We start from the raw sequence: 23494 nt of genomic DNA, 5'->3' as shown, positions 1-23494 counted from the left end.
TTTCAAAATTTATAATTCATTACACAATTAGCTCGATAGAAGATGTAAAGTTAGTAATGCGAGATGTATTAAATAAATCAGGGTTTTCTGATAACTTAGAAAATTCAAGCTCTTCAAAGCTGTCATCTCTTAAATTAATAATATTTGATAAGCGAAGAGATGCTGCATAAGATTTAAGCATGACTTAAGAATTTTCCCAGTTAAATTATTGATTAAATAGCAAAATTAAATGTAAATGTAAATGTAAATGGCAAAGTATGTATCAATAGTTCATTTTTTCCAGAAAGCATCGATAGTAGTAAAAAAAAGAGAAGTTACAGCCAGTTCCGGTACTTCCGGCCTCCATTTGAAGCCAGGCACTTCTGACCTCGCTTTACAGCCAGGTACTTCCGTTAAATTTATCGCTTGGCCCTTAATCAAAATCTTAGCCTGAATAATTCAAACCTAAGCCTTTTCAGCCAATTTTTGCAAATCAAACTTTTATCAGCAAATAATGTACATGCGAGCTAACTTTTGTACCTTATTTGTCATCTTATCTGTTATCTTTGCGAAACAAAGGGCACCGAAAAGGCTTAGGTTTTAATTATTCAGGCTAAGATTTTGATTAAGGACCAAGCGATAAATTTAACGGAAGTACCTGGCTGTAAAGCGAGGTCAGAAGTGCCTGGCTTCAAATGGAGGCCGGAAGTACCGGAACTGGCTGTAACTTCTCTTTTTTTTACTACTATCGATTGTAACTTTAAATTTTATGGAGAAGGAATATTTTTAAAAAATGATCCAATTTAGCTGAGGGATTTAAAATCCTTTACCAAGACCCATTTGAAAGATAAAGAAAAACTTGAATCATAAAGTTATAATTTACAGATGATGTTTTATTTATTAATCATCCATTTTCTTGAGCATAGGATGTTAACAAAGGTTATGATAAAGTCCAACAAAATGCCACGGTAAGCATCAGATAAATTGATAATTTGAAGTTTCTGAAGAAGTTGCTGAAGCGAGTTCCATCATTTGCTCCTATGAATTTAATGATTTAGCAGCATTAGTAGATCAATTAAGAGGATATTATCAGAATCCACCTCAACAAATTTTGAATATGACAAAATTTAAAATCCGCAATGCTTGAAATTTAGCTCAAAAACGGCTTAGCCAAAAAAACCAATCACGATTGATTTTGAACCAGCTTTATGATAGAATTGAGGTAAACTTTATCACAGTAAATGTCTTGAATTTCAATTGGCAAAAGTGAAAACAAATGAAGCCACACTTTATCGGTATAACCACCAACTTTGTAATAAACTCGTGGATTTTCAGTAGTCACACTTGATAGTAGAGCATCAATTACTTCTTGAATATTGGTTCTTTTCAAGCAATTTAGATATGTTTGACAATGCATAAATCGTTGATACTCTTGTTCACCAAGTTCTGCTCGTAAATGAACAGGAAATTTTAACCAGGCATCACGAGAAACGTTGGAAATAAACTCATTGTCAGTGATTCTTGTCGCATACATGTTAGGTTCAATTATTGAAACATTGATTCCATAATAAGATATCTCTCTTCTGAGTCCGTCTCCGAAAGCACGAACAGCATGTTTACTCATTGAGTATGGAGTCAACCCTGGAAACGTGACTTGACCAGCTAATGATCCAACAATGACAACTCGAGAATTTTTAGTTTGTCGAAGCAATGGCAAGAAAGATCGAGTCACCCTAACAACCCCAAATGTGTTAACGTCAAACAGATCATGAAAATTTTCTTTAAGGCTGTCTGAACCCCATTCAATTGCACTGAATCCACCAATTCCAGCATTATTGACAATCGCCCATAATTCTGTAAACAAAGAAAAATTATGTTTTAGATTAAATTGTTACAAGAAAATCTTATACATTTGTATTATAGTCAAAGAAAACAAAATTTAGAAACAGTTTAACACCAAATTGTACTATTTTGATAGCAAGTTGTTGATTCTATCAAAATGTTAAACATACTAAGACTAACTACACTGTAGCTAAAAATAGGGAAAAATATAATACTTACTTCGATTTGGTTTGAGATTGTTTATCACAAAATCTTTAGCAGCTTGAATATCATTATTTTTTGTAACATCCATTTTAATGATATGCAAATTTGGTCCATATTTTTCTAGACTTTGAGCTGCTTCACGATCAGGGAACAAAACTCCAGCAAAAACTTGATAACCAAGATTACTCAATTGTTTAGCAAAAATGTTCCCAAAACCAGTATCACAGCCTAAACAGAATCATTTTAAAGGATTAATAAGAAAATTTATGTTAAACCTTAAGGTAAACTCACCTGTTATCAGAACAGCTTTATCATTAGGTTCTGTTTTAACTTCAGTCAAAGAGATGAACTTTGACAGATGCCATGAGAGATAAAGTGCCAAGAAGAAAAATCCTAGATGAGCAATTGTATGAGCAAAAGTATCATATCCATTACGAGCAAACCAATGGAATCCAAAAAAGATAACTAAACAAATGATGATTTGTCTGAATGAAGCTTTTTGTTGAGACATTGTATATTTTCACAGAGGAAATTTGAAGATCCTATTGATTGGATTGTTTAGGATTTACATCACTACTTTGGACAAACAATAAAGGATTGTATTTCTGTAGAATGAGAGAAATAACACAAAATGATGCAAAAAAGGAAGGAATGGTGAAGAGGTAAAAGAAGAGAAAGAGTGAGAAACTAAAAATGAAATCAGGCTAAAATATAAATATTATTTTGAGTAGCATTCATTTTATGAACGGAAACTTGATTTGTAGCTTGGGACAACTTACAATTTTAACTGCTTCTTTTTTTGCATTCAGATGTCCAAGAAGTTAATCAACTTCTTCTCTGACCTGATTATACTCAGCCCAGTTTTCAATATTTTTTGCTTTTTCTGTGCCTGTTGGCTGTTTCATCTAGCTCCTTAAGGTCAATCTCCTTCTTTTAAATGCTTGCAAGGGCATGGTGAAGTTGTTTTTGCAATCTTTTTCAAATGAAAAGAGTTAATTCAAGATCAGAAACCAATGGTTGAAATTCATAGCTGATTACTTTGGGTCAATCTCTTGCTCAGAGATTCAAGCCTCATTTTGTGTCCCATAAAACTGCATTTAGCTAGCTGATATGTATGTTAAATAAGCGCTTTTGGTTTGTGGATGAAAATAGAGTGGAAAACAATTTGTTAACGCCATTTAGAATTTTGACCTTCCTAAATTAAAGATAATGTCACATATTGTCGATACAGCATAATCAGTAGAAGTAAATGACTTGATGAAAGGTGAGAAAGTAGGATAATTTTGGCAAGCTGCGTTAAAGTTATTCGTCCTTCATTAGAGTCATCAATTTGGTACCAATTCAAGCTGAATATTTTCAGAATATAGTCCTTTTGCCTTGGACAGATCTTCATTTCAATGTAGGACCAGTCAAGTTTTTTATTCAACAATTTCAATCAGCTTTCGATTAGTTTCATCTGCATTTTTGGAAATCGAAATCTCTCCACGGTTCTTTATTTCTTGATTCTCATTTATCAGCTCTTTCAGCGATAAAGCTTCAAAGTGAACGCTGGGTAAATCTGATTGATATAACGACTCGTGTTCGACACACCAACTCATGTAAAATTTCACTTTCCGAATGATTCGACCAATTTCATCACTTTTTGGATGTCTCTTCTTTTTTGCTCCCTTGCATAGCTTAACAATGTCGACCAGACATCTTAGTACTAAACGATTTCCAGTTTTAATGATTAGCGAAGTGTCCGTATAAAGCTTTTCAACAAAACATAAAGGCATTTGAACTTGTTCAATTAAATGTCTGCTAACAAATTGTAAGCATTGACCAGTTGTTGGATAAGATATTTTCGTTGAATCAAGGGCTGAAAGCTCGACCATTAAATTGTAAGGTTCCAAAGGAGACGATAGATGACTACCAACAAAATATCGACAAATCGCACAATATGAGAAAATTGTTTGAATCAAGGCACATTTAATCAATGGAGAAGGCTCTTGTCTCATAATCTCAGCAAGTTTAGGTAAATCTGTAGGATAACTTGGAATATCATCATAATCATTTTCGTCGATTTCGTCATATAAATTGTGTTCGCTTTCTTTTTCAACCTCGTCATACTCGTTATCAGGACCAGATTTGTCGTCTTCAGTCTTTAACATCAAGTTTTGAGAAACTTTGACATACCAAGGGTCCCAAAAATGAGCTGGAAGTAAGTTAAAGATAGCTCCATTTTCAACTAGCTTATCAAACTTGGCTCTTTCCTCAACAGGTAGACCGTATTCATCAGTAAGTTGGCCCAAGATAGACGAAGATTTACCAGCACAATCTACGTCATCCAATAGTGATTGAAAATCAAGTGATTCATCTTCTAAATTCATCCTTTCCAACAGCTTCATCGTTTCCTCCTTCAATTGTGTGTTTGTATTCAAGGACAGCTCTTGAAGTACCAAATCTTTGTAAAAATGTTCTGTACACTCTAGATGATTACGATGACGATAACAATTCAAAGAACAATAGAAAAGACCACACTTTGGGCAAACATAGCTAGCACCAGGCTGTGAACAAAAATTGCATTCACGGTTCATGTTTATGCTTTGAGAGTCAAGCACTAGAAATAGTGTAAATATTAATAATAAGGATTTTTTTCTTATGACGAGATTTTATTTTCAAACTTGAAACTAAAATACATAGAATCAAGATTGGACAGTTCAGCAACAGTTCAAAATAATAAAATGTTGAAATTATTATGAAATTGGATGGAGTTAGGCAAACCTTTAAACAGCATGCAAGTTGCCTGTTTATTTTAACTCATAACAGATGATCCAAGAGTTTGGCGCCAAAATACTAAATTCAATTTTGATATGGATATATTTTTTATCATTAATAATAACTAAATTGATTTAATTCATTAATGCTGTCAGTCAAGAATAAATTTATCTTAATGTTCAATTTTATTGCATGGCAGTTGCTATAAAAAGGCTTAATTTGAAATCAGTTCACTGTTAAATTATAATTTATCGCGTCCAAGAATTGCCGATCTTTTCCTGCCAGATCAATAATATTTATAATTTGTAATCTTATTATATTAAGATCTCAATTTAGTGCTTGAAGCAGCAAATATGGATCAAACTTGAGTATTGAATCAATGTTCAAATATGAATGAATGGTTTTAGATGCATATTCGTCTGGGCCAAAAATGTGAAACATGGTTGTTCAGTCTCTGTTCAGTTTCCTAACAGAGTGAGAGCTACACAAGACCAACAGCTAGCAAGGCATGTTTGAAATGCATGAAATGAACAGATTCACCTTTTAAATCTACAAATTCGTGAAATTATTTTGGCTTAGCTAAAACAGAAACGCACAGAGTGAAAACCTGAGCTACTTGGTGATGAAACTAGTCTTCAATTGCCATTGCACATAATTTCTCGAATAAAACAACACGACAATTTTGCTTATTATGCAAAAAAGTATTGAATTTATTTGAATTTGAACAAAAGAAAAGGTTCGAGTAAATGCTCTTTCTCATTCGGAATCAACTGGAAGGTGACCAAATCCATTTAGGTGAAAAGCAGGCTGTTGCAGGTTGGCCATAAATTCGCTGAATGCAAGCAACTTTAGCTTGAATAAAATAAAAGATGCAAAACATCCATCGATTTTCTGAACATTATTTAGTGAATTCCTCGACATTCTTGAGCTTGTTTTGATAAATTTTAATATTTTGTTGGTTATATGAACAAGCTACACCATCACTTCACGAAAGTCGAACTGTTCAACACACAAAACAAACAGTTACCAATATTTGTTATGCTTGTGTTTGACAATTTTTACTAAAAAGACACAATAAACACTATTGTAGCATTTATACACAATTTTACACAATATTACAAAAATACTGAAACACAAATGGGCAAAAACGGGTCAAAATGAATTTCTGTTAAATTTAAACTCTGCATATTTGTAGGAAATTAAAAACTGTGTCCTTTCGTGTGACTCAAAAGTTTCTCAGATAGTTAGTTATCGAGAAAATCGAGGTCAAAGTTAAAACTTCGATTGGTTTTTGTACAATTGTGGAAGCATATTTTTTCATCAAACTCATTTTTCCCGATTTAGCTTTTGATGGCCAACAATAAAATAGACTCTATTTAATAAAATAAAATTTTGGGATTCTGTAAAACCCGTAAGTTCGATTTTCGGTTAAATCGACCTCTTTCTCTGATCGTAATAGTTAGAGACCTAAAACTTATTATTTGCCAATAAGAATTGTTTATGCGAATCATGGATTGAACGATTCCTCTGATTTATCGATCAATCGCTCGATTTTGGTCATTAAACTAAAAAGTTCGAGTCTCAATATTTCGAGAATGGCATCATCTACGATCACCATTCTTAGAATAAGCATTAGATCTTATTATGAACTATGACTTCATGTGACTAAAAATCGAAGAAATCAGAGCAAATTCATTTAATGAGTGATATTTCTCTGAGACATCATGTGTAACCATTTATCTTTGTTAATCTGGTAAAAACCTGACAACCGATTTATTCAAGTGGTATAACTTTTGATGTGATTTCTTGAAATATTTGAAACTTCGATATATACTAAGTCATAATAAGAGCTGATGATTGCCCGAAGAATGGTGATCGTAGATGAAGCCATCCTCGAAATATCGAGACTCGAACTTTTTAGGTTAATGACCAAAATCAAGCGATTGATTGATAAATCAGAGGAATCGTTCAATCCATGATTCGCATAAACAATTCTTATTGGCAAATAATAAGTTTTAGGTCTCTAACTATTACGATCAGAGAAAGAGGTCGATTTAACCGAAAATCGAACTTACGGGTTTTACAGAATCCGAAAATTTTATTTTATAAAATGCAGTCAATTTTATTGTTTTCCGTCAAAAGTTATACTGGGGAAATGAGTTTGATGAAAAAATATGCTTTCGTTACTGCACAAAAACCAATCGAAGTTTTAACTTTGACCTCGATTTTCTCGGAAACTAAAGATCAAAGAAATGTTTTACTCGCACTAATCGACATATTTTTCAATTCCCTACAAACTATTTGAGTTGAAATTTAACAAAAATTCATTTTGACCCGTTTTTGCCCATTTGTAAAATTGTGTATCTCATTTATCAAAATCTATCAAAGTTTGTTGCAAATTGATGTTTAAAGTCTTAAAAAGTAAGAAGTAACAAATAGAATCGGTTTAGCACTGCCAGTTTCATAGTTAAGATCTTTAACTTTTCCGAAAGGAGTAAATAATTTTGATTGCAAGGAAGTTCATCACGATTTCTTCTCAATATTTAATTGCCTGAGATTTCTTACTTGAATAGACGGTTAGCGTTTAAAATGTGATTAACTCATTGGTTTAAATTGTGAGTAAAATCAAAGATTCAACATGCCGGTTTAACAATACAATGACAGAATGAGCGCTAGTTTTTGTAAAGTATGTCATTCCAAACGAAACATTTGACTCTGTCTTGATTAATTGCTGTGAATTTAATATCTTTCAAACTATTAACTTCCCTTAAAAATGGTATTATCCTTCCTTTAGAGGTTATTTGGTAAGGAGTCCAACCAGGATTCCCAGTCCTAACAAACTGTGAGTAAATAGTAATCATTTGGAAACTTTGACCACGATCAGTTTCACTGAAGTCATCAGGTCGAGTGTAAGGTAAACCCATGAGATAAATTTTGTCCAAACCATGACGCGCTCCATAAAGTCCACCAGTAAAGTCAGGAGACAATTTTTGTAAGAACGAATTATTGTAATAAGTAAATTTACCAAAGTAAACTTGGTTCTGTCCATCTTCAGCCAATATGTCAGCAAAATAATAACTCGGACAAGTGATATACCAATCCCCGAGAAAAGTATTGAAGTTGCTCAACATGGCAGACATGGGTGCATTTTCATAGCCTTTACAATAGGTTTTAATCAGATCACCAATTTTTGTCATACTGGAACTATTGGAAGACGGTGGCAGAAGTGTGTTTCGAGTGTTAATCAAATGTTGAGAGCAACCAGAGGTTGTTGGATTCATTAATTTTGGGAATTGACCATAAGTGGCTGGAGCAAAGCCTTCATCAGTAACAAGCCAAATAAGAACCGAAATATTGGGCTTCCAAAGATGCGCTTGATAAAGCTCTGCAATAGAGTTTTGGGGAAACAAGTCGCTTCCTAACGTAGGGAAAAAAGGTTCAGGCCGTCCTGGTCCGGTTACCGCAATATTTTCAGGATCTAAACCAGCAGTGGTTAAAAGAAGCGCTGGTTTTGACTTTAGACAATCGACTATTTCTGCTGTGTCTACTTTGGTTCCACGAATATAACAGCCAACTTTGGAGGCAATCACTTGGAAACGAGCTAATGACTTTTCAGGTGAATCAGCCCAAAGTGCACTTGGTCCTCCTGAATCAACCACCAATCCTGTAATCAAATCATTCACTTGTCCTGACAAGAAAAGCATGGAGACGGTCAAGGCACCAGAAGACAATCCGTATAAAGTTATTTTGTTTGGATCCCCACCAAATGATGAGATGTGCTTTTTCACCCACTTGAGAGCGGTTAATTGATCAGTCAGACCAAGATTACCAGGAACATCAGAGTTACCACTGAAAAGGAAACCCAATGTTCCCAAGCGATAGTTGAGAGTGACGACAATTATATTACCTAAAGCTGCCAATGACCGACCATCAGTCCATCTTGAGTCTCCTGCTGAATACATTACCAACACTCCACCGTGCACATAAACAAAAACTGGTAAAGGTTTGTCCATTGAAGCATTTTCTGGTGCCCATATATTCAAATAGAGACAATCTTCTGATCGAACCATCAAGTTGCCACTTCGTCGTAGATCGGCCAATGGGCCTAGAGGTGGTTCCCAACAATTGGGTCCATATTCTGTTGCTAAAATGGTTTCATTAGAAACTTTTGATATAACCTGAGATGGGCGAAATCTTTGGTCACCAATTGGAGGATCAGCATATGGAATGCCCAAGAACACATTTACCTTCACACTTTTGACTGATTGAGTAAACCCTTGTACTATTCCTTGAGGTAAAATCACTTGTGGGTTTGCTCGTTTATCGCTTTTATAACCATTGACATTACTTGTTGCAGTTTTGTTACCAACTTCAGTAACTGTTTTGCTAGTGTTTAAAGACTGAGCATACACCAGGTAACCAAGATTGAATCGATGAGGCAAAAACACATTTAGCTGTATGGTTAAAAACAACAAACATATCGTCTTGAACAGTTGCTTGATCGAAGTTAGATTTAACAGTGTTAACAGTGAACTCAAGTGGCTCATAGTTGCGATTTTTGTGCGTTTTGATCAATAATTTAGCAATTGTGTTGTGTTTTACCTTTGCATTTTAAATTGACGCATATTCCTCGTAATTAGAGGAAGTAAAAATCCAATTTCATACATTGCTTGCTTTGACCATTTTGATTTATTAAACTCATTTTTCATCTCTCTGTTTATCAATTACAATTCATTCCGAGTGTATGTTGATATGTTGTTTCTTGTGCCCATTTGACTAGTGCTACATCAATGTTGACAGTCAAACGCGGAGTTTACTAAAAAGAAACAATTAACACTGTTCTCATTGTATTTGGCTGTTTTTATTAGCATTAATATTAAAAAGACACAATAAACAAAATTGTCGCATTATGCACAAATTTACACAAATGCTGAAGTACAAATGGACAAAAACGGGTTAAAATAAATTTCTGATCAATTTAAACTCTGATAGTTTGTAGGAAATTAAAAACTAAGTCCTTTTGTGAAATTCAAAAATTTCTCCGATCGTTGTTTCTCGAGAAAATCGAGGTCAAAGTTAAAACTTCGATTGGTTTTTGTACAACCGTGGAAGCATATTTTTTCATGAGACTTAATTTTCCCAATGTAACTTTTGATGGCCAACAATAAAATAGACTTTATTTTATGAAATAAAATTTTGAGCTTCTGTAAAACCCGTAAGTTCGATTTTCGGTTAAATCGACCTCTTTCTTTGACCGTGATAGTTACAGATCTAAAACTTATTATTCGTCGATAAGAATTGTTTGTGCAAATCATGGATTGAACAATTCCTCCGATTTATCGATCGATCGCTTGATTTTGGCCCTTAACCTAAAAAGTTCGAGTCTTGATATTTCGAGAATGGCATCATCTACGATCACCATTCTTTTTTCAAATATTAGATTTTACTATGGACTAAGCTATATTGCAGTTTTCAGATCATTAAAGAAAATTAAACGAAAGTTATTGCATTGAATTATTTAGGTTACCAGTTTGATAGCAAATTAAGAAAATTGAATGGTTACTCATGATGCGTTAAAAGAATACTGATTATTCTATGAATGAGCTCTAATTTCTTCGCTATTTAATCTCATTATGTTATAATCCAGAATAAAATCTAATGTTCTGACAAAGAATGGTGGTCGTAGATAGTGCCATTCTCGAATTATCAAGCTTCGAACTTTTTAGGTTAAGGGCCAAAATCAAGCGATCAATGGATGATTTGAAAAAATTATTAATTTTTTGATGAGTAGCAACAATTTTTACGGACGGATAATAAGTTCCAGCTCTCTAACACAACCGACCACAATAAAAACTCGATTTAACTGAAAATCGAACTTATGGGCTTAACAGAAGCACAGAATTTTATTTCATAAAATAAAGTCGATTTTATTGTTCACCATCAAAGGTTACATTGGGAAAAATAAGTTTGATGAAGAAATATGCTTCCACAACTGTACAAAAAGCAATCGAAGTTTTAACTTTGACCTCGATTTTCTCAAGAACTAACGATCGGAGAAATTTTTGAATCGCACAAAAGGAGTTAGTTTTTAATTTCCTACAAACTATCAGAGTTTAAATTGATCAGAAATTTATTTTAACCCGTTTTTGCCCATTTGTACTTCAGCATTTGTGTAAATTTGTGCATAAATGTTACAATTTTGTTTATTGTGTCTTTTTAGTAAAAAGTGTCAAACTGAAACATAACAAATATTGGTAACTGTTTGTTTTGTGTGTTGTGCAGTTCGACTTTCGTGAAGTGATGGTGTAGCTTGTTCATATAACCAACAAAATATTGAAATTTATTTAAACAAGAACAAGAATGTCGAGGAATGCACTAAATGATGTTCAGAAAATCGATGGATGTGTTGCATCTTCTATTTGATTCAAGCTAAAGTTAGAAAGGGAAGCTGAAGCTGCATTCAGCGAATTTGTGGCCAACCTGCAACAGCCTGCTTGTTACCTTAATGAATTTTCAGTTTAATGCGAATGTGAAAGAGCATTTACTCTAACCATTTTTTTTGCTCAAATTTAAATAAACTCAATACTTTTTTGCATAATTAGGCAAATCGCCGAATGTGTTATTCGAGAAACTGTGTGCAATGGCAAGTGAAGACTAGTTCCACCCCCAAGTGGCTAAGGTTTTCACTCTATTTGTTTCTGTTTTAGCTACTCCAAAACAATTTTCAAAATATTTTCACGAATTTGTAGATTTAAAAGGTGAATGTGTTCATTTCATGCAATTCAAACATGCTTTGCTAGCTGTTGGTCTTGTGTAGCTCTCACTTTGTTAGTAAACTGAACAGAGACTGTACTTTGCCAAGGAGTTTGGAGTTGAGCTTTTAACTGTTTTCTGCTATTTTTGGACTCTAAGATTCGAAGAGATTCCCTTCTGATACTCGAGTGTTTTCTTCCTGTTCATTTCTATATCTTTTTGTTATCAATGCTTCTTTTACTGGACTTTATTGCTGATTTGATCACCGATTGTTAGTATTTGTATATTTTGTCACAATAACTGGACATCGATTCCCTGCAATTTAAGGCAATATTTAGTGTTTTGGAAATTCTATCCATGCAAATATCTTTGAGAAATAAAATCAATAGTATCTTCAATGTACTGTTGATGGTAAATGTCTGTTTGTTTATATAATAACCTTTCAACCAGTTGCTAATCCTCTATTGTTTGCCTCAAACACGAACTCTTGCTCTTCATTTCATGGTGGGTTTTCTGAGCAGGCTGGTTGTACAATATTTAGCTGATTCAAACAATCCGAGGCGTCAGTTACATTTTTTAAGCAAACATCCTTTTACAATCATCAAAATGGATGCGACCAAAAAACCACTGCCCTTAGTATTTGGAAATAATGAACCTGTTCCAACTGAGGTTTCAAACAAGCCCATAAGTGAACTCGATCCATGGGAGCGTAAAGTGCGATTTATAGCTGCTATCCAAGCAGATGACATGGTCACAGTTAAAGCCATATTGAACGAAAATTACAATAATGGACGTTTTCAGCCTGAAGAGAGTTATACACCTTCGGAGCAAATATCAGCCATATGCATGGCCATTGAAAAAGGTAATTTGGAAATGGTACAATTGATGATTGATCATGGGTGCAGTGTAAACCATTATACATCAGGATTCAGTCTACTACATTATGCGGCTACATATGGTCAACCAGAAATAATCAAGTTATTACTTAAGGAAGGAGCAGATCTGAATGCGCTTTCCTGTCATGGAAATAATGCTCTTCAATTAGCCGCTCAAACAAAATCACTAGGTAAATATTAAACATCTAACACAACCTTAAATTTTGCTATTGCTTTCAGTGATTAGTTAACTAAATTAATTTAGGAATAATTTAAATGCAATCGATATTCATGACGGTAAAGGGTCTAAACAGAGACAGGCGAAATAGCGAAGGAAAAAATAACTATTAATAGAAAAGCTAAATAATTAATAAAAAATATGTGCATCGATATTTCTTCGCGGTTTTGATTTGGTTTTGTCTATTTTGCTTTCATTATTTTGTCTTTCGCTGCTCTGAGCCCAAACCATTTATAGCTCTTCCCTGAAGATTATTTTTGATTGTTTATTAATGCAATTATATTTAATATAAAGGACTAAATAATGTTATTTGTGGCAATTTAATAATTTATTTCGTTTTGTTTCAGAGGCTGTTCAATTGTTGATTGATGCTGGGTCCAATATTGAAAAAGCAAATGCTAATGGTCAAACGCCATTAGCAATTGCCTGCATAAATAATCGCCTAGAAACTGTTGAATTATTATTAAGACTTGGCGCTGATGTTAACACTACCGATAACCGTGGTAATACGCCATTATTGCATTCAATTGACCAGTGTTTGACTATAAACCATCAGTTAGTTAAAATATTGCTCGATGCTGGAGCAAATCCAGATCATATGAATGATAACGGTGATTTAGCTTTGGTAACTGCAATCAGACGGGCAAGTGAAACAAATCTTGACGGCCAATACGCTATTAAAGAGCTGATTGACCATAATTGTGCATTGGACAAGGTGGAAGTGGGTTTTCTTAAACAAAACGCTATACATGTGGCCATTTCTCGCAGTCAAGATCGAATAATAGAAATGTTGATCAGAGCTGGATGTGATCTTGATATTACGGGGATCGAGGGATATACACCACTGGAAAGATTAGTAATGGCTGATAATTACAATATGGTCAACTTATTGCTAAATGCTGGAGCCAAACCAGAATTATCTAAAAAAGCAATTGAAAAGTTATCAAGATTTCGAGGTGAAGAAAGATATCCTTTACAACTTTTAATAGCCGATTGGAGAGGCAGAGTACATTCCTTGAAACATTTATGCCGACTTAAATTTAGGCGCTATATGGGTCGCCAATGTGGTAATGTAATTAGAAATCATCTTTTTATACCTGCCAGTGTTGAACGCTTTTTGCTGCTGATCGATCTTTAATTCGCTTAATACGATAATTCTTAACCGACTCTCATCTTTACAAATTCAAATTCACCATTAGCTGATTTAATGGTCCAGGCATTAGCAGCCAGAGATATTAACTCTTCAATTATTGAGTAAAAAAGCTAGGATTTGTTTAGCAGAATGAATAGAATGCTAATTGTAACGGGATCGTGTTTCTTTTTTTTAATATTGTTCTATTACTGATTCATAAGTGTCAAGTCATTGAATTTTTAACAATTTACTGATCATTTGGAAAACTTGTAACATTTTGTAAAGTGTTTACTAAGTCATTCAATTCTTTCACTCATGATCTCACCTCAATTATTATAAGTGATAAGTGATAAATTCATTTCTTTTTACGAGTGGACATCTTTTTTGCTTTGAATGCATTTCTAAGTCTAACCTTTTCTTATCTATTATTGTATTAACATTTTACGATCATTGTATACCAACTAAAAAACTTGTATCATCATTAACTTCAATTTCAATGTTGTTTAGGAAATAAAATTAATCAATGAGTAATGTTTGTTTTTGTGATGGACCTTCGATTTGCTGCGCGTATCATTTTTACCGAATTAAATCATTAAATAAAGAAATAATTGTTTAGAAATGAATTGTGATAAATAAAAGCTTGTCCATTTGTATTTTCGCACCAATATATGGCTATAATCTTAAAAGTATATCAAATACAATTATCTATGACAAATCCAAAACTTAATAGATATAAGGGGTAAAGGTGGGTGGAATTTTTTTTGCATTCACATTTTGATTCATCATTTTTTTTGTAAATCTAAAATAATTTTATTTATATTCAGAATCCTTGATAAGGATAAGTTCCTCCAAACGTTCCTCCAATCGTTCCACCTGCATACATTCCAGGTGTAACTCCAGGTACTCCAGGAACACCGGGAACTCCAGACACTACTGATACTCCAGGCATTCCAGTTAAATTAGGTGATGATCCAGCCATCCCGGGTGGAGCAGTTAGCATTAATTGAGGTTCAGCCGCTGAAATGAAACAAGAATAAATTGTTTAATCACAATATTTTGTAGAATATTTTTTCATAATTAAAAGATTAACATACCATAAACAAGTGAGCTTTGCTCTTGAGCAGTTTCTTCTAGCTTGGTATTCACTGTTTCTTGAAGTTCATCAACTTTGGTGATGTATTCTCGCATGACATTAATAAAGTACGGCATAGCATATTTCATAATATCATGTCTCCATGCTAATTCCATAACAACATCAGGATGAAGGAGATCGTAACATTGGAAGAGACAAGCGCCAAAGCATGTGTAATTTTTACGCTCTAAGAACCACAATAAAAGATCTTCGGCAACTTCGGCGTCTTTTGATTCAGCGGCATATTCCATAGAATCTTTATAAAGTCCATCTTTTTTACATAATTCAACAGATTGCTTCCACCTGTTGTTACCTTTGTAGAGATAGGCAGCTATGCGTCGGAATTCAATTAAATCGTGTTTCTCTAATCTTTGAGCTAATGCAATGTTATCGAAATTGTCAAAAGCATCAATAGATGTTCTTAATCCTTGGTAATCTTCTTCGTCAATCAATAGACCATTTAATGCTTCATTAATGGCTTTGTTATTTAAACTTTGCACGGATCTTAAATATGATTTCACCAATGGCAGTTGATTAACTTTGCCGAAAAAGTTAACTGCTCGAGTATGATCCATACGTGGAGCCAGAATGAGAAGTAAATCGTTTAATAACAATGGTTTGTAATCTAAATAAAATTGAATGGCTTTATAATAAAGCTCAATGTTGGCTACTTTTGTAATCATTTCTTTGAAGTGTCCTTCTTTCCATGCTTCAGTTGGATGTGCCATCATTGTGATTACTGCATTATCGAACTCTTCATATTTGTCATAAAGGAATACTAATTCGGACCAAAGATGTGCCTGTTCAGCGGCTTTTAAAACTTTTGGAATATTCACTCGGGACCAGAAAAGTTCTAAATGATCTTTCATTTTGGATGGTTTATATTTGGAATAAAGTATAGCTAGTTCTGTAAACATTCCCATGTGAGCTCTTTCAAGACCTAAATTAATTCGATTTAAAAAAATAGATTTTGTTAGGAATTTGCTAAAACATAAATCAATGATAAAATTTGAAAATAAAATCTTACCTAAAGCAGCTTCGAGTAAACTGATAAGTTCTTCGAAGTAACCTCGACTTTGATAGTAATTGATTAAATCTTCCAATTCATCAGCATGGACAACAATATGTAAACCGCACATTTGTGCTAATCTAAATTCTTCATGGTCAACGCAAGCAAAACAAACCTCCTTCCATGTGCGTGTTGAATTTGCTTTACGTGCAGAGTCCACAGCTCCTTGAAATTCTTTAAGATGAACAAGCGTAATTGCTAGACGACCAAAGTTGGAGACATTGTTGTACAACAGCTTAGCGGCATCATAAAGGCCATCTTCATAACATCGATCACCCACTCGAGAGATATCGGCATGGTTGGGAGCAGATATAAACTCTTCAAGATCTGCAAGTCGACCCGTTTTAGCAAAAGCGTAAAGCAATTCAGATTCAATGCTTGAATCTCGAGCTCGTTTTCGAGCCATTTGGAGGTAACGAACTAGGTCTTCCCAGTTTCCAAGTTTATGGGCAGTTGAAACAACATCCATGTAAGATGAGGGATCGCCGGCTTTAATGAATGAGTCAATTGCTTCTTTAACAAGCCCTTCACCCAACTGTGCAGTGGCAAGTTGACTCCAGACAGCAGGATCATTACATCGTTCAGCAAACTCATAGGCTCTATCCAGATTTTTGATGTTATCAATGAGGACAGAAATAGCTGATGTATTGACATCAAACTTTTTGAAAATAGCAAAAGCTTCTTCATAAAGTTCAGAGCTTATGGCTATATTGGCGATACTAGGTGCATCATAATTATCTAAACGGTTAATATACTCCATTACTCGAGTTCTGTCCGCTTTGATTGCGGTTAAAATCAACAAGTTTTGTAAGTTTCGGTGGTCAGAGAATGCCGAGTTATCTAAAACGATTTTTTCAAGAAGTTCAATCAACTCATTGGGTAAATCAGCAGTCATGAAGGCTTTCACTGCTACAGAAATGTCTTCAGGGTCTTGTGTCTCTGAAAGGGCAGTTTGGACAACCTGTTAATAAATAGAACAAATAATTAGTTTAAATGAAAGGAAATTAATTCACATAATAGAGTTGAGTTAAATACTAACCTGATCAATTAGAGGTCTGCGGAATGGATTGGTTTCAACTAAAACTTGTGCCCATAAGTCTGAATCTCTTCTCTTAACAAGATATCGGGCTTCACTTTTGAATAATGAATTTTCATTGCAAACATTAATCAACTCCAAGTCACATTGGCCTCTTTCATATGCGACACACGCCAAGTGAGGGTTACGCTTTTCACAATATTTACCAACGACTTTACTATCATAGAATTTGTTTTCTTTGAGGAATCTTTCGGGATTATTGTTAGAATCGATGTAGATCTTGGCTAAAGCATTATGAGTAGCTGGTTCCGTGCAGCCTTCATGAACCCGATTTTCAAGCCAAGGAAGCAATAGCTTTAAGCGATTTCTTTTTTCAACTTCTTCAACTAATTCATCGGTTGAGAATTGACCTTTAACGACTAACATCAATGATTTGATGACATCTTCAGAACAATCGACATCCAATAAACCTCCAATTACAACGGGTAATCTTGATGGGTTAACTTTTTGCACATAAATTTCAATGTATTTTTGAAGATTATTGCGATAAAGATATAGAACTAAATCGTGAACAAAGTCAAATCGGTCACATACTATAATCAATGGCAGTTGATCAGTAAGTTTTGCTTCTTTTAAGAAATTTTTAACACGCTCAGCGTTGTAGCAATTACTCTGTCGACAGATCCTCTCAACTTCTTTAATTTGGCCAGTTTTACATGCAGCCTGGATGTATTTGAAATGGACATCTGGATCTTGGCTGAAATTTACGATTGATCCCAGGAAGTAGAATAAACCTTCATAACTTTTAAATGATTCGAAGAGTTCAATAAGAGCGGTTGTACCAAGCTGTTCGTGATATTTAGTAGCCACTTGCACAGCAATTTGAAGGTTTTGTCGGATGTTATGTTGTAGCATAGCCTTTATGCATTCCAAAGAATCTTCCACTGAAAGAGTTCCAAAATAATTGACTAACCATTCAGTGTTAAGAAGATGAGTATGCACAATTGCTCTTTTAATATCGTAGAGGTCCGAGTAATGCTCAAGTGCTCTTTGCAAAAGTCCAGCCTTTTCACAAAGTGAAGCGATATGAGGTCTATCATAGTGAGTGAAAACACCATTACCTAGGATTGCATCTGCAACTTGAGGAGCAGTAACCAAGTTCATTTCCAATAGCCGTGTTTGGAGAGGACCTTCTTCAGGTCGATTGTTTTTTAGAGCTTCTAGAAGGAAAACTGTGCAAGGTTGAACCAAATTGGATTCCATGAAAACATCGACAATTTGATTGATATTAGCAAGTGGTTCCTCGTCTTGCACTAACATTTGAGCAAAAGCTGCTCCTTGGTCAGGATTGGTTCTCATCACTTGTCTCAACAAGTTAGAGTAATCGGGGGTGTATCCAACTTTTTTTGCATACAATACAATTTTCTGGAACTGCCCAGTTTCAGCAAAACATTGAATAACTTTATTGGGAACATTAGCCCGCAAGTAAACAGAAAGAGCCAAAGTTGGGTCGACAGCTTTAACTAAATCACCAAGCTCTTCACTACATTCAAGCTGAATTGAAATAAAAGAAAGCATAAGTAAAAATTAATTTTCAAAACTTTTCTTACATTGTTTCAGCAAAATTTAAATCTTACCTTATCATCTTTTAGCCATTTCTCTAAAAGCTGTTTGCGACCTTGCTGAAGAACAGGTCGACACAACTCGAGGGATTCATATTTATTGAGCTGAAAGTGATCTAAAAGTATACCGAAATATTGCAACAAAGGTGAAGTTTGACCGGGTTGGGTAGGCACTTGTTGAAATCGACGAATTGTATCGGGAGTTCTGAGGATACCTTTAGGTGCATTAGCAGCAGCTTTGGCAGCCTCAGTGTATTGACCGCTCGAGAAGAGTGTATTAAATTTACGAACAAAAAGTTCCTCAGCACCGGGAAGATTGTTACGAGCGGCTATTCTCAGGGCAAGATCTGGATTAGCTAACGTGGTGGTAATATATGGAATGATAGCATCTTCATCAACACAAACCGAGAGAACTTGACCTTTTCGGTTCACACCGATAATGCCGCTAGTAGGCTCATAAGGTGCAGTGACAAATATTGTGTCACCACTAATTCGATTCATATATATACAGGTACCGGTCTCAATATCATAAAGATGAATGTAGCCATACTTGGTTATTAAATAGATAATGTCATATTTAGTTGAAACCTGCATAGCTACTGGAAAATCATTTTGTGCCTCTGTAGGGAAGAAAACGTCAACTGCCTTCTTCGGATATGGCTGATTACCAGCTGGTGGTTGACCGACTTCAATAATATGAAGCTGTGGAATAATGAGGAAAAAAGGATTAATTTAAAAATTATAAATATAACGATATTTGTATCAAGAAAAAACGTGCGCTATTTTTTCCATATAAATTTTAAATTCACTATTTACTATTACCTTTCCACCTGTTGATGTTCTGGCTGCAAAGCAGAAAAGAGTAGAGACTTCAGAGTTTCCATCCATTTTGAAAGTAGAAAAAGCTGCAGCATGACCCTCAATGGGTTGACTAACTTTACGTTCAGTGGAGTAAAGTTGCATAGCTCCAACAACCCGACCTTGCTATAGGACAAGAAAATTAAGATAAGACAGTCAATATCAAATTGTAATGAGATTGCTTTCATGGTTGAAATTTTGTGAAATATGTCATTAATGAAAACTTACTGCGGCGGAAATACCAATCAAAAGTAGCCATTGGACTCTATGATCAGTTCGATAATTTATAATCTGACAGCCAGTGAGAGATGCATGACGATCAAACATCTTGACTGGCTGTGAGTCACCCTCCATACTCCAATGGTAAACAGCAGTCTCGGTGACAAGAGCAATTGTATTTACATTAATCCATTTCCAGAAAACAACATCATCTGCCATGGTATGAGCTTTCATTTTTGATTTCATTTCAATGTTAAATATTTGTAAAGTTCTCATTGCTTTAAGTGCAATCACTTTTGAGGCTGGATTCATGATGGCTGAATCAGCAGAAATGGGCCGACGAATGGGAGTCGTTGGATTGGACATGTCGATAATGACAACCTGAGCTGAATCACCGACCTTTTCTCGGACACATATAAATTTGTCCGACTCCATGGTAAGAGTATTGAAGGTGATATTTGCCGCATTGATTCCAATTGCCGTGAGCTATATGATAAGAGACAATAGAGTAAAGGTTGATTAGAAAAAAGGGTAGAAACGGCAGAAATAGAAAAAGTATGATATAAGCATCAATTATCAAGGCAATATTAATTATTCTCTGCTAATATACCAGAGGGGCGTAAAGCTTTATCAAATAACAGTCGGCAATCAAGATGTTAAAGCAGAAAACAGAGAGAAAACAAAATAGAGAATAGCCACAATGCTGAAAGCCGGCAATTCATCTACATTGAGTTGCTACAGCCAGTATCAACTTCAATGGGTGGAAATTTCGAGATTAATCTCATGTCAAATTTTGTAGATGTCATTTACGTAATCAACCTTTAATTAAAGGTGGAAATACGAATTTTAAAAAAATGGTAAAACCGGTAAAAACAGCAGCATCAGCAGGAAAGGAGAAAGACTTCCTGTGTGTGTGTGCGTGTATGAGGTGGTTTCAGCTATTAACTGCCTCTCTGGTTTCTGCTTTATCCACAATTGAACAGATTGAATGAAAAAAAGAAGAGATTAACTGAGAAAATAATTAACAAATATTTACCTGAAGATGCTCCTGGAACTTAATTGGAAGTGATTGTGACATGATGATTAATAATTATAAAAAAAGAAGAGCCTAGAAATAAACTAAAACTAGAAAAAAATTAGGCTCAAGAAATTGAAAATAAACAAACGGTCTAACAACTCAAATGAGTTTAAGAGTAAAGAATAAACTTTCTTTTCTACACCAGAGTCACCTTCAACAGCTCACTTTTTTCTCACTCACATTTTCATCCCAACAATTTATCAGTGATTTTTTCTTTTGTCTTCTATTTTTTTTAACATTTTTTGATCTTTTTTGTGACAATTAATGTTTTCGTTGATTGATGTTGATATTTTATCATATCTTATTGATTAACCCATTTGATTGTTTCCCATAAGCGTTGGCTTAACCAACGTTTTTTAGTAAGAAGTGGAAACACCTTTTCTAACTAATGTTATGTTACGTCTTCATTATGGGGCTAACTTGGTAACCGCTCTATTTTCAAATGGTCTTTTTCAATGAATGCCAATGGAAAGTACCGAATACCTAATCACCGGCTTCATGGATATTTTTTGTGGGCAAACTTTTGGACCTAAAGTTACTGTTCTAATATTTACAGTTGAAAATTCAGTTTTTCGGAAATTTTGACATTGGTTCTTGAAATCATAGCGCCATTAAGTATTTAAAGCCAGATTACTGAACGAGAATTGTGATGGGTTAATCAATATTCAATCAAATAATCAATTATTCATTGTATCGCGAGAAACTGAATGAAAGTGAATGAAGCTTTTTAAATCAAGGAAAATTATTTACACATTTAACGTTATGATAAAATTGTGTACAAAATAGATACAGATTTGAGTTAAAAAATGCTTTCAGTAGTTTCATTTCCAAACTTTATTTCGATCCACATCTTCTTTTTTTGTTAAATCGCGTGAAGGGTCATATTCAGGTACAGAAACATCTAAAAATTTACAGAGAAGCTGTAAAGCAGAATCAACGTAATCGTGTATCACCAAGTCAGATCGGTGATCAAATTTAGTTGGCTGTAAATTGATTATAACGACTTTTCCAGGATTTGATTTTCTCTTTTTGCAAACGAAAGGAAGATTGGCAGCTGGAACAATTTGTAAGCTAGTTCCAAGGCATATTGATAGATCAGCTTTGTTAGCAAATTTTTGAGCCTTTTCTAATTCACCTATTGGTAAATCATCTTCCCAATCAAGTATTGTATCTCTTAAATAGCCTCTACAGGGTCTTCCAGGTCGGGGACAAGGTCGAGTTGAAACTTTTAAACCCATGGTTGGACTTGAGGTTGAGCGTATAAAACGATTATCACAAACATTACATTCATCGAGGAAAAAATTGCCATGTAGTTCACAAATGAAACGACGATTGATTCCAGTTTTGAGAAATAATCCATCAACATTTTGACTGATTATAAAATGTATGACTCCAGATGAAGCAAGTTGAGATAATGCTCTGTGGAATGGAAAGGGTAAAATTGGAATTAATATTGAAATAGTTCTACATAAAGCTGTTCATTAATTGATCACAACAACACAGGCAGCATTGAAATTATTGATTCTAGTCATGTAAAATAGTAATTTGCAAAAGAAGCAAATCAAGACATACAAATAGATATACAAACCTGTGAGTAAAGCTTGGCTTTGAATCTTCAAAAGAAATGCTTTGTCCAGTTGATTCATTAGATTGTTCATGGGATTCTACTTTGACATCATCAGCCTTAATAAAATCTTTTTTTGTTTTCTTGGAAATTTTCTTCTTTGCATCTTCCTCTGCCTTCTCCAAAGTCCAAACACCTTTGGGGCCACGAAAATCAGGTATTCCACAAGACGTTGATATACCAGCTCCACAGTGAATGACTACACATTCTGATGTTTTGATCCATTCAGCCAAGGTTTTGATCTTTTCCTCGATGGATTCTGGATTTTCGACAACCTGCCAAGTTCACATGATAAGGAAAACATAAAGATTAGGTGATGAAATCTAAATTCCGATAATGGAAAATAAATAAATAGTTATCAAAACAAAAACCACTCACCTCAGGCAAACCACAAACTCCTTTATCCTCATAGTAAGACAAACCAGCTGAGTAATTGACAGACATTGTATAGTCTTTCGATTGAATCAATAACTCTTGATAATGCAGAAATTATGTTATAACGGTGATAGTTTGAATACACCAAATTTCAAGTAAACAGATGAAACAGTAGAATGTGTTATTTACATTTTCAAAGATTATCACAAGATGGAACAAAAGCGACCAACAGAACAAGTTAGTAGCTTCAAAGTAAAAGCATTGACACTTGTGTAATCTTGACAACACGAGAAACTCTTGAAAATATTTAATAAATAAATGTAATCATGTCATTTCAGATCACTGATATTTTATTGAAATGGACAGAATGTTCAAGAATACAAAGACACAAGTCACATTAAATTCAATAAAGCCTCTTATACTCTTAAGAAATGCAAAAACGGTTGAAATTCATCATTCATTTTTCACAACTCTTTTTCTGTTTACACTCGGCATAAGTAAACAAAATGTTAAAATTTTAATGCAACAAAATGACATAGAATCTTAAACAAATTATCAGCAATATTATTAGATATTAATTTCCCTCTCAATTCTGTTGATTCGAAGACAATCCTGACGGACAATTTTATTGGTCTTGCAATCAAATGTATGCATGTAGAAATTTTGTTAATCGTGACGTTAAATTTACGTAAACTTCTTAA

General features: G+C 34.3%; 6 protein-coding genes across 6 annotated transcripts; 1 reads left to right on the top strand and 5 right to left on the bottom strand.

The window, feature by feature from the left end:
- Window positions 1–851: 851 nt before the first annotated feature.
- On the bottom strand, window positions 852–2988 carry LOC107359190 (17-beta-hydroxysteroid dehydrogenase type 6). The gene is made up of 4 exons (XM_015925660.3): window positions 2805–2988; window positions 2317–2630; window positions 2041–2253; window positions 852–1833 (listed from the first exon to the last, which is right to left on the bottom strand). The coding sequence occupies exons 2-4, from the start codon at window positions 2534–2536 to the stop codon at window positions 1163–1165; spliced, it is 1104 nt and encodes a 367-aa protein (XP_015781146.2). The 5' UTR covers window positions 2537–2630; window positions 2805–2988; the 3' UTR covers window positions 852–1162.
- Window positions 2982–4601, bottom strand: LOC107370886 (zinc finger HIT domain-containing protein 2). The gene has a single exon (XM_015938851.3). It carries the CDS (start codon window positions 4599–4601, stop codon window positions 3444–3446), a length of 1158 nt encoding a protein of 385 aa, XP_015794337.2. The 3' UTR covers window positions 2982–3443.
- Window positions 4602–7301: 2700 nt separating this feature from the next.
- On the bottom strand, window positions 7302–9413 carry LOC107359187 (acetylcholinesterase-1). The gene has a single exon (XM_015925659.3). It carries the CDS (start codon window positions 9327–9329, stop codon window positions 7455–7457), a length of 1875 nt encoding a protein of 624 aa, XP_015781145.2. The 5' UTR covers window positions 9330–9413; the 3' UTR covers window positions 7302–7454.
- A 2287-nt stretch (window positions 9414–11700) lies between these two features.
- LOC107372287 (uncharacterized) lies at window positions 11701–14311 on the top strand. The gene is made up of 2 exons (XM_015940493.3): window positions 11701–12601; window positions 12996–14311. The coding sequence occupies exons 1-2, from the start codon at window positions 12037–12039 to the stop codon at window positions 13784–13786; spliced, it is 1356 nt and encodes a 451-aa protein (XP_015795979.2). The 5' UTR covers window positions 11701–12036; the 3' UTR covers window positions 13787–14311.
- Window positions 14312–14403: 92 nt separating this feature from the next.
- Window positions 14404–20911, bottom strand: LOC107372286 (clathrin heavy chain 1). Its single transcript, XM_015940492.3, has 8 exons — window positions 20753–20911; window positions 19726–20202; window positions 19462–19623; window positions 18655–19341; window positions 17021–18571; window positions 15940–16942; window positions 14875–15852; window positions 14404–14797 (listed from the first exon to the last, which is right to left on the bottom strand). The coding sequence occupies exons 1-8, from the start codon at window positions 20792–20794 to the stop codon at window positions 14601–14603; spliced, it is 5097 nt and encodes a 1698-aa protein (XP_015795978.1). The 5' UTR covers window positions 20795–20911; the 3' UTR covers window positions 14404–14600.
- Window positions 20912–21518: 607 nt separating this feature from the next.
- On the bottom strand, window positions 21519–23290 carry LOC107372288 (NAD-dependent protein deacylase sirtuin-6). The gene is made up of 3 exons (XM_015940495.3): window positions 22797–23290; window positions 22383–22693; window positions 21519–22213 (listed from the first exon to the last, which is right to left on the bottom strand). Exons 1-3 carry the CDS (start codon window positions 22860–22862, stop codon window positions 21616–21618), a joined length of 975 nt encoding a protein of 324 aa, XP_015795981.2. The 5' UTR covers window positions 22863–23290; the 3' UTR covers window positions 21519–21615.
- Window positions 23291–23494: the final 204 nt, after the last annotated feature.

This window comes from Tetranychus urticae, chromosome 1 (assembly GCF_039701765.1).
Source record: "Tetranychus urticae isolate SD_2017Ah chromosome 1, NJAU_TeUrti_SD_1.0, whole genome shotgun sequence".
Lineage (NCBI taxonomy): Eukaryota > Metazoa > Arthropoda > Arachnida > Trombidiformes > Tetranychidae > Tetranychus > Tetranychus urticae.
Note: the sequence above shows the minus strand (reverse complement) of the source record. Positions and strands in the feature narration are given on the sequence as shown.

Bases quoted from the DNA above. Each gene is read 5' to 3' on its own strand.
- LOC107359190 (XM_015925660.3), bottom strand. From the start codon at position 2,536: ATGTCTCAACAAAAAGCTTCATTCAGACAAATCATCATTTGTTTAGTT. The intron at 2,254-2,316 runs GTGAGTTTACCT...GATTCTGTTTAG, and splicing joins TAAAGCTGTTCTGATAACAG to GCTGTGATACTGGTTTTGGG. The intron at 1,834-2,040 runs GTAAGTATTATA...CTTTGTTTACAG, and splicing joins CAATCTCAAACCAAATCGAA to AATTATGGGCGATTGTCAAT.
- LOC107370886 (XM_015938851.3), bottom strand. From the start codon at position 4,601: ATGAACCGTGAATGCAATTTTTGTTCACAGCCTGGTGCTAGCTATGTT.
- LOC107359187 (XM_015925659.3), bottom strand. From the start codon at position 9,329: ATGAGCCACTTGAGTTCACTGTTAACACTGTTAAATCTAACTTCGATC.
- LOC107372287 (XM_015940493.3), top strand. From the start codon at position 12,037: ATGGTGGGTTTTCTGAGCAGGCTGGTTGTACAATATTTAGCTGATTCA. The intron at 12,602-12,995 runs GTAAATATTAAA...GTTTTGTTTCAG, and splicing joins CGCTCAAACAAAATCACTAG to AGGCTGTTCAATTGTTGATT.
- LOC107372286 (XM_015940492.3), bottom strand. From the start codon at position 20,794: ATGTCACAATCACTTCCAATTAAGTTCCAGGAGCATCTTCAG. The intron at 18,572-18,654 runs GTAAGATTTAAA...ATTTCAATTCAG, and splicing joins AATGGCTAAAAGATGATAAG to CTTGAATGTAGTGAAGAGCT. The intron at 15,853-15,939 runs GTAAGATTTTAT...GAATTAATTTAG, and splicing joins TTTACTCGAAGCTGCTTTAG to GTCTTGAAAGAGCTCACATG.
- LOC107372288 (XM_015940495.3), bottom strand. From the start codon at position 22,862: ATGTCTGTCAATTACTCAGCTGGTTTGTCTTACTATGAGGATAAAGGA. The intron at 22,694-22,796 runs GTGAGTGGTTTT...TGAACTTGGCAG, and splicing joins GAGTTTGTGGTTTGCCTGAG to GTTGTCGAAAATCCAGAATC. The intron at 22,214-22,382 runs GTTTGTATATCT...TCCATTCCACAG, and splicing joins AAGCCAAGCTTTACTCACAG to AGCATTATCTCAACTTGCTT.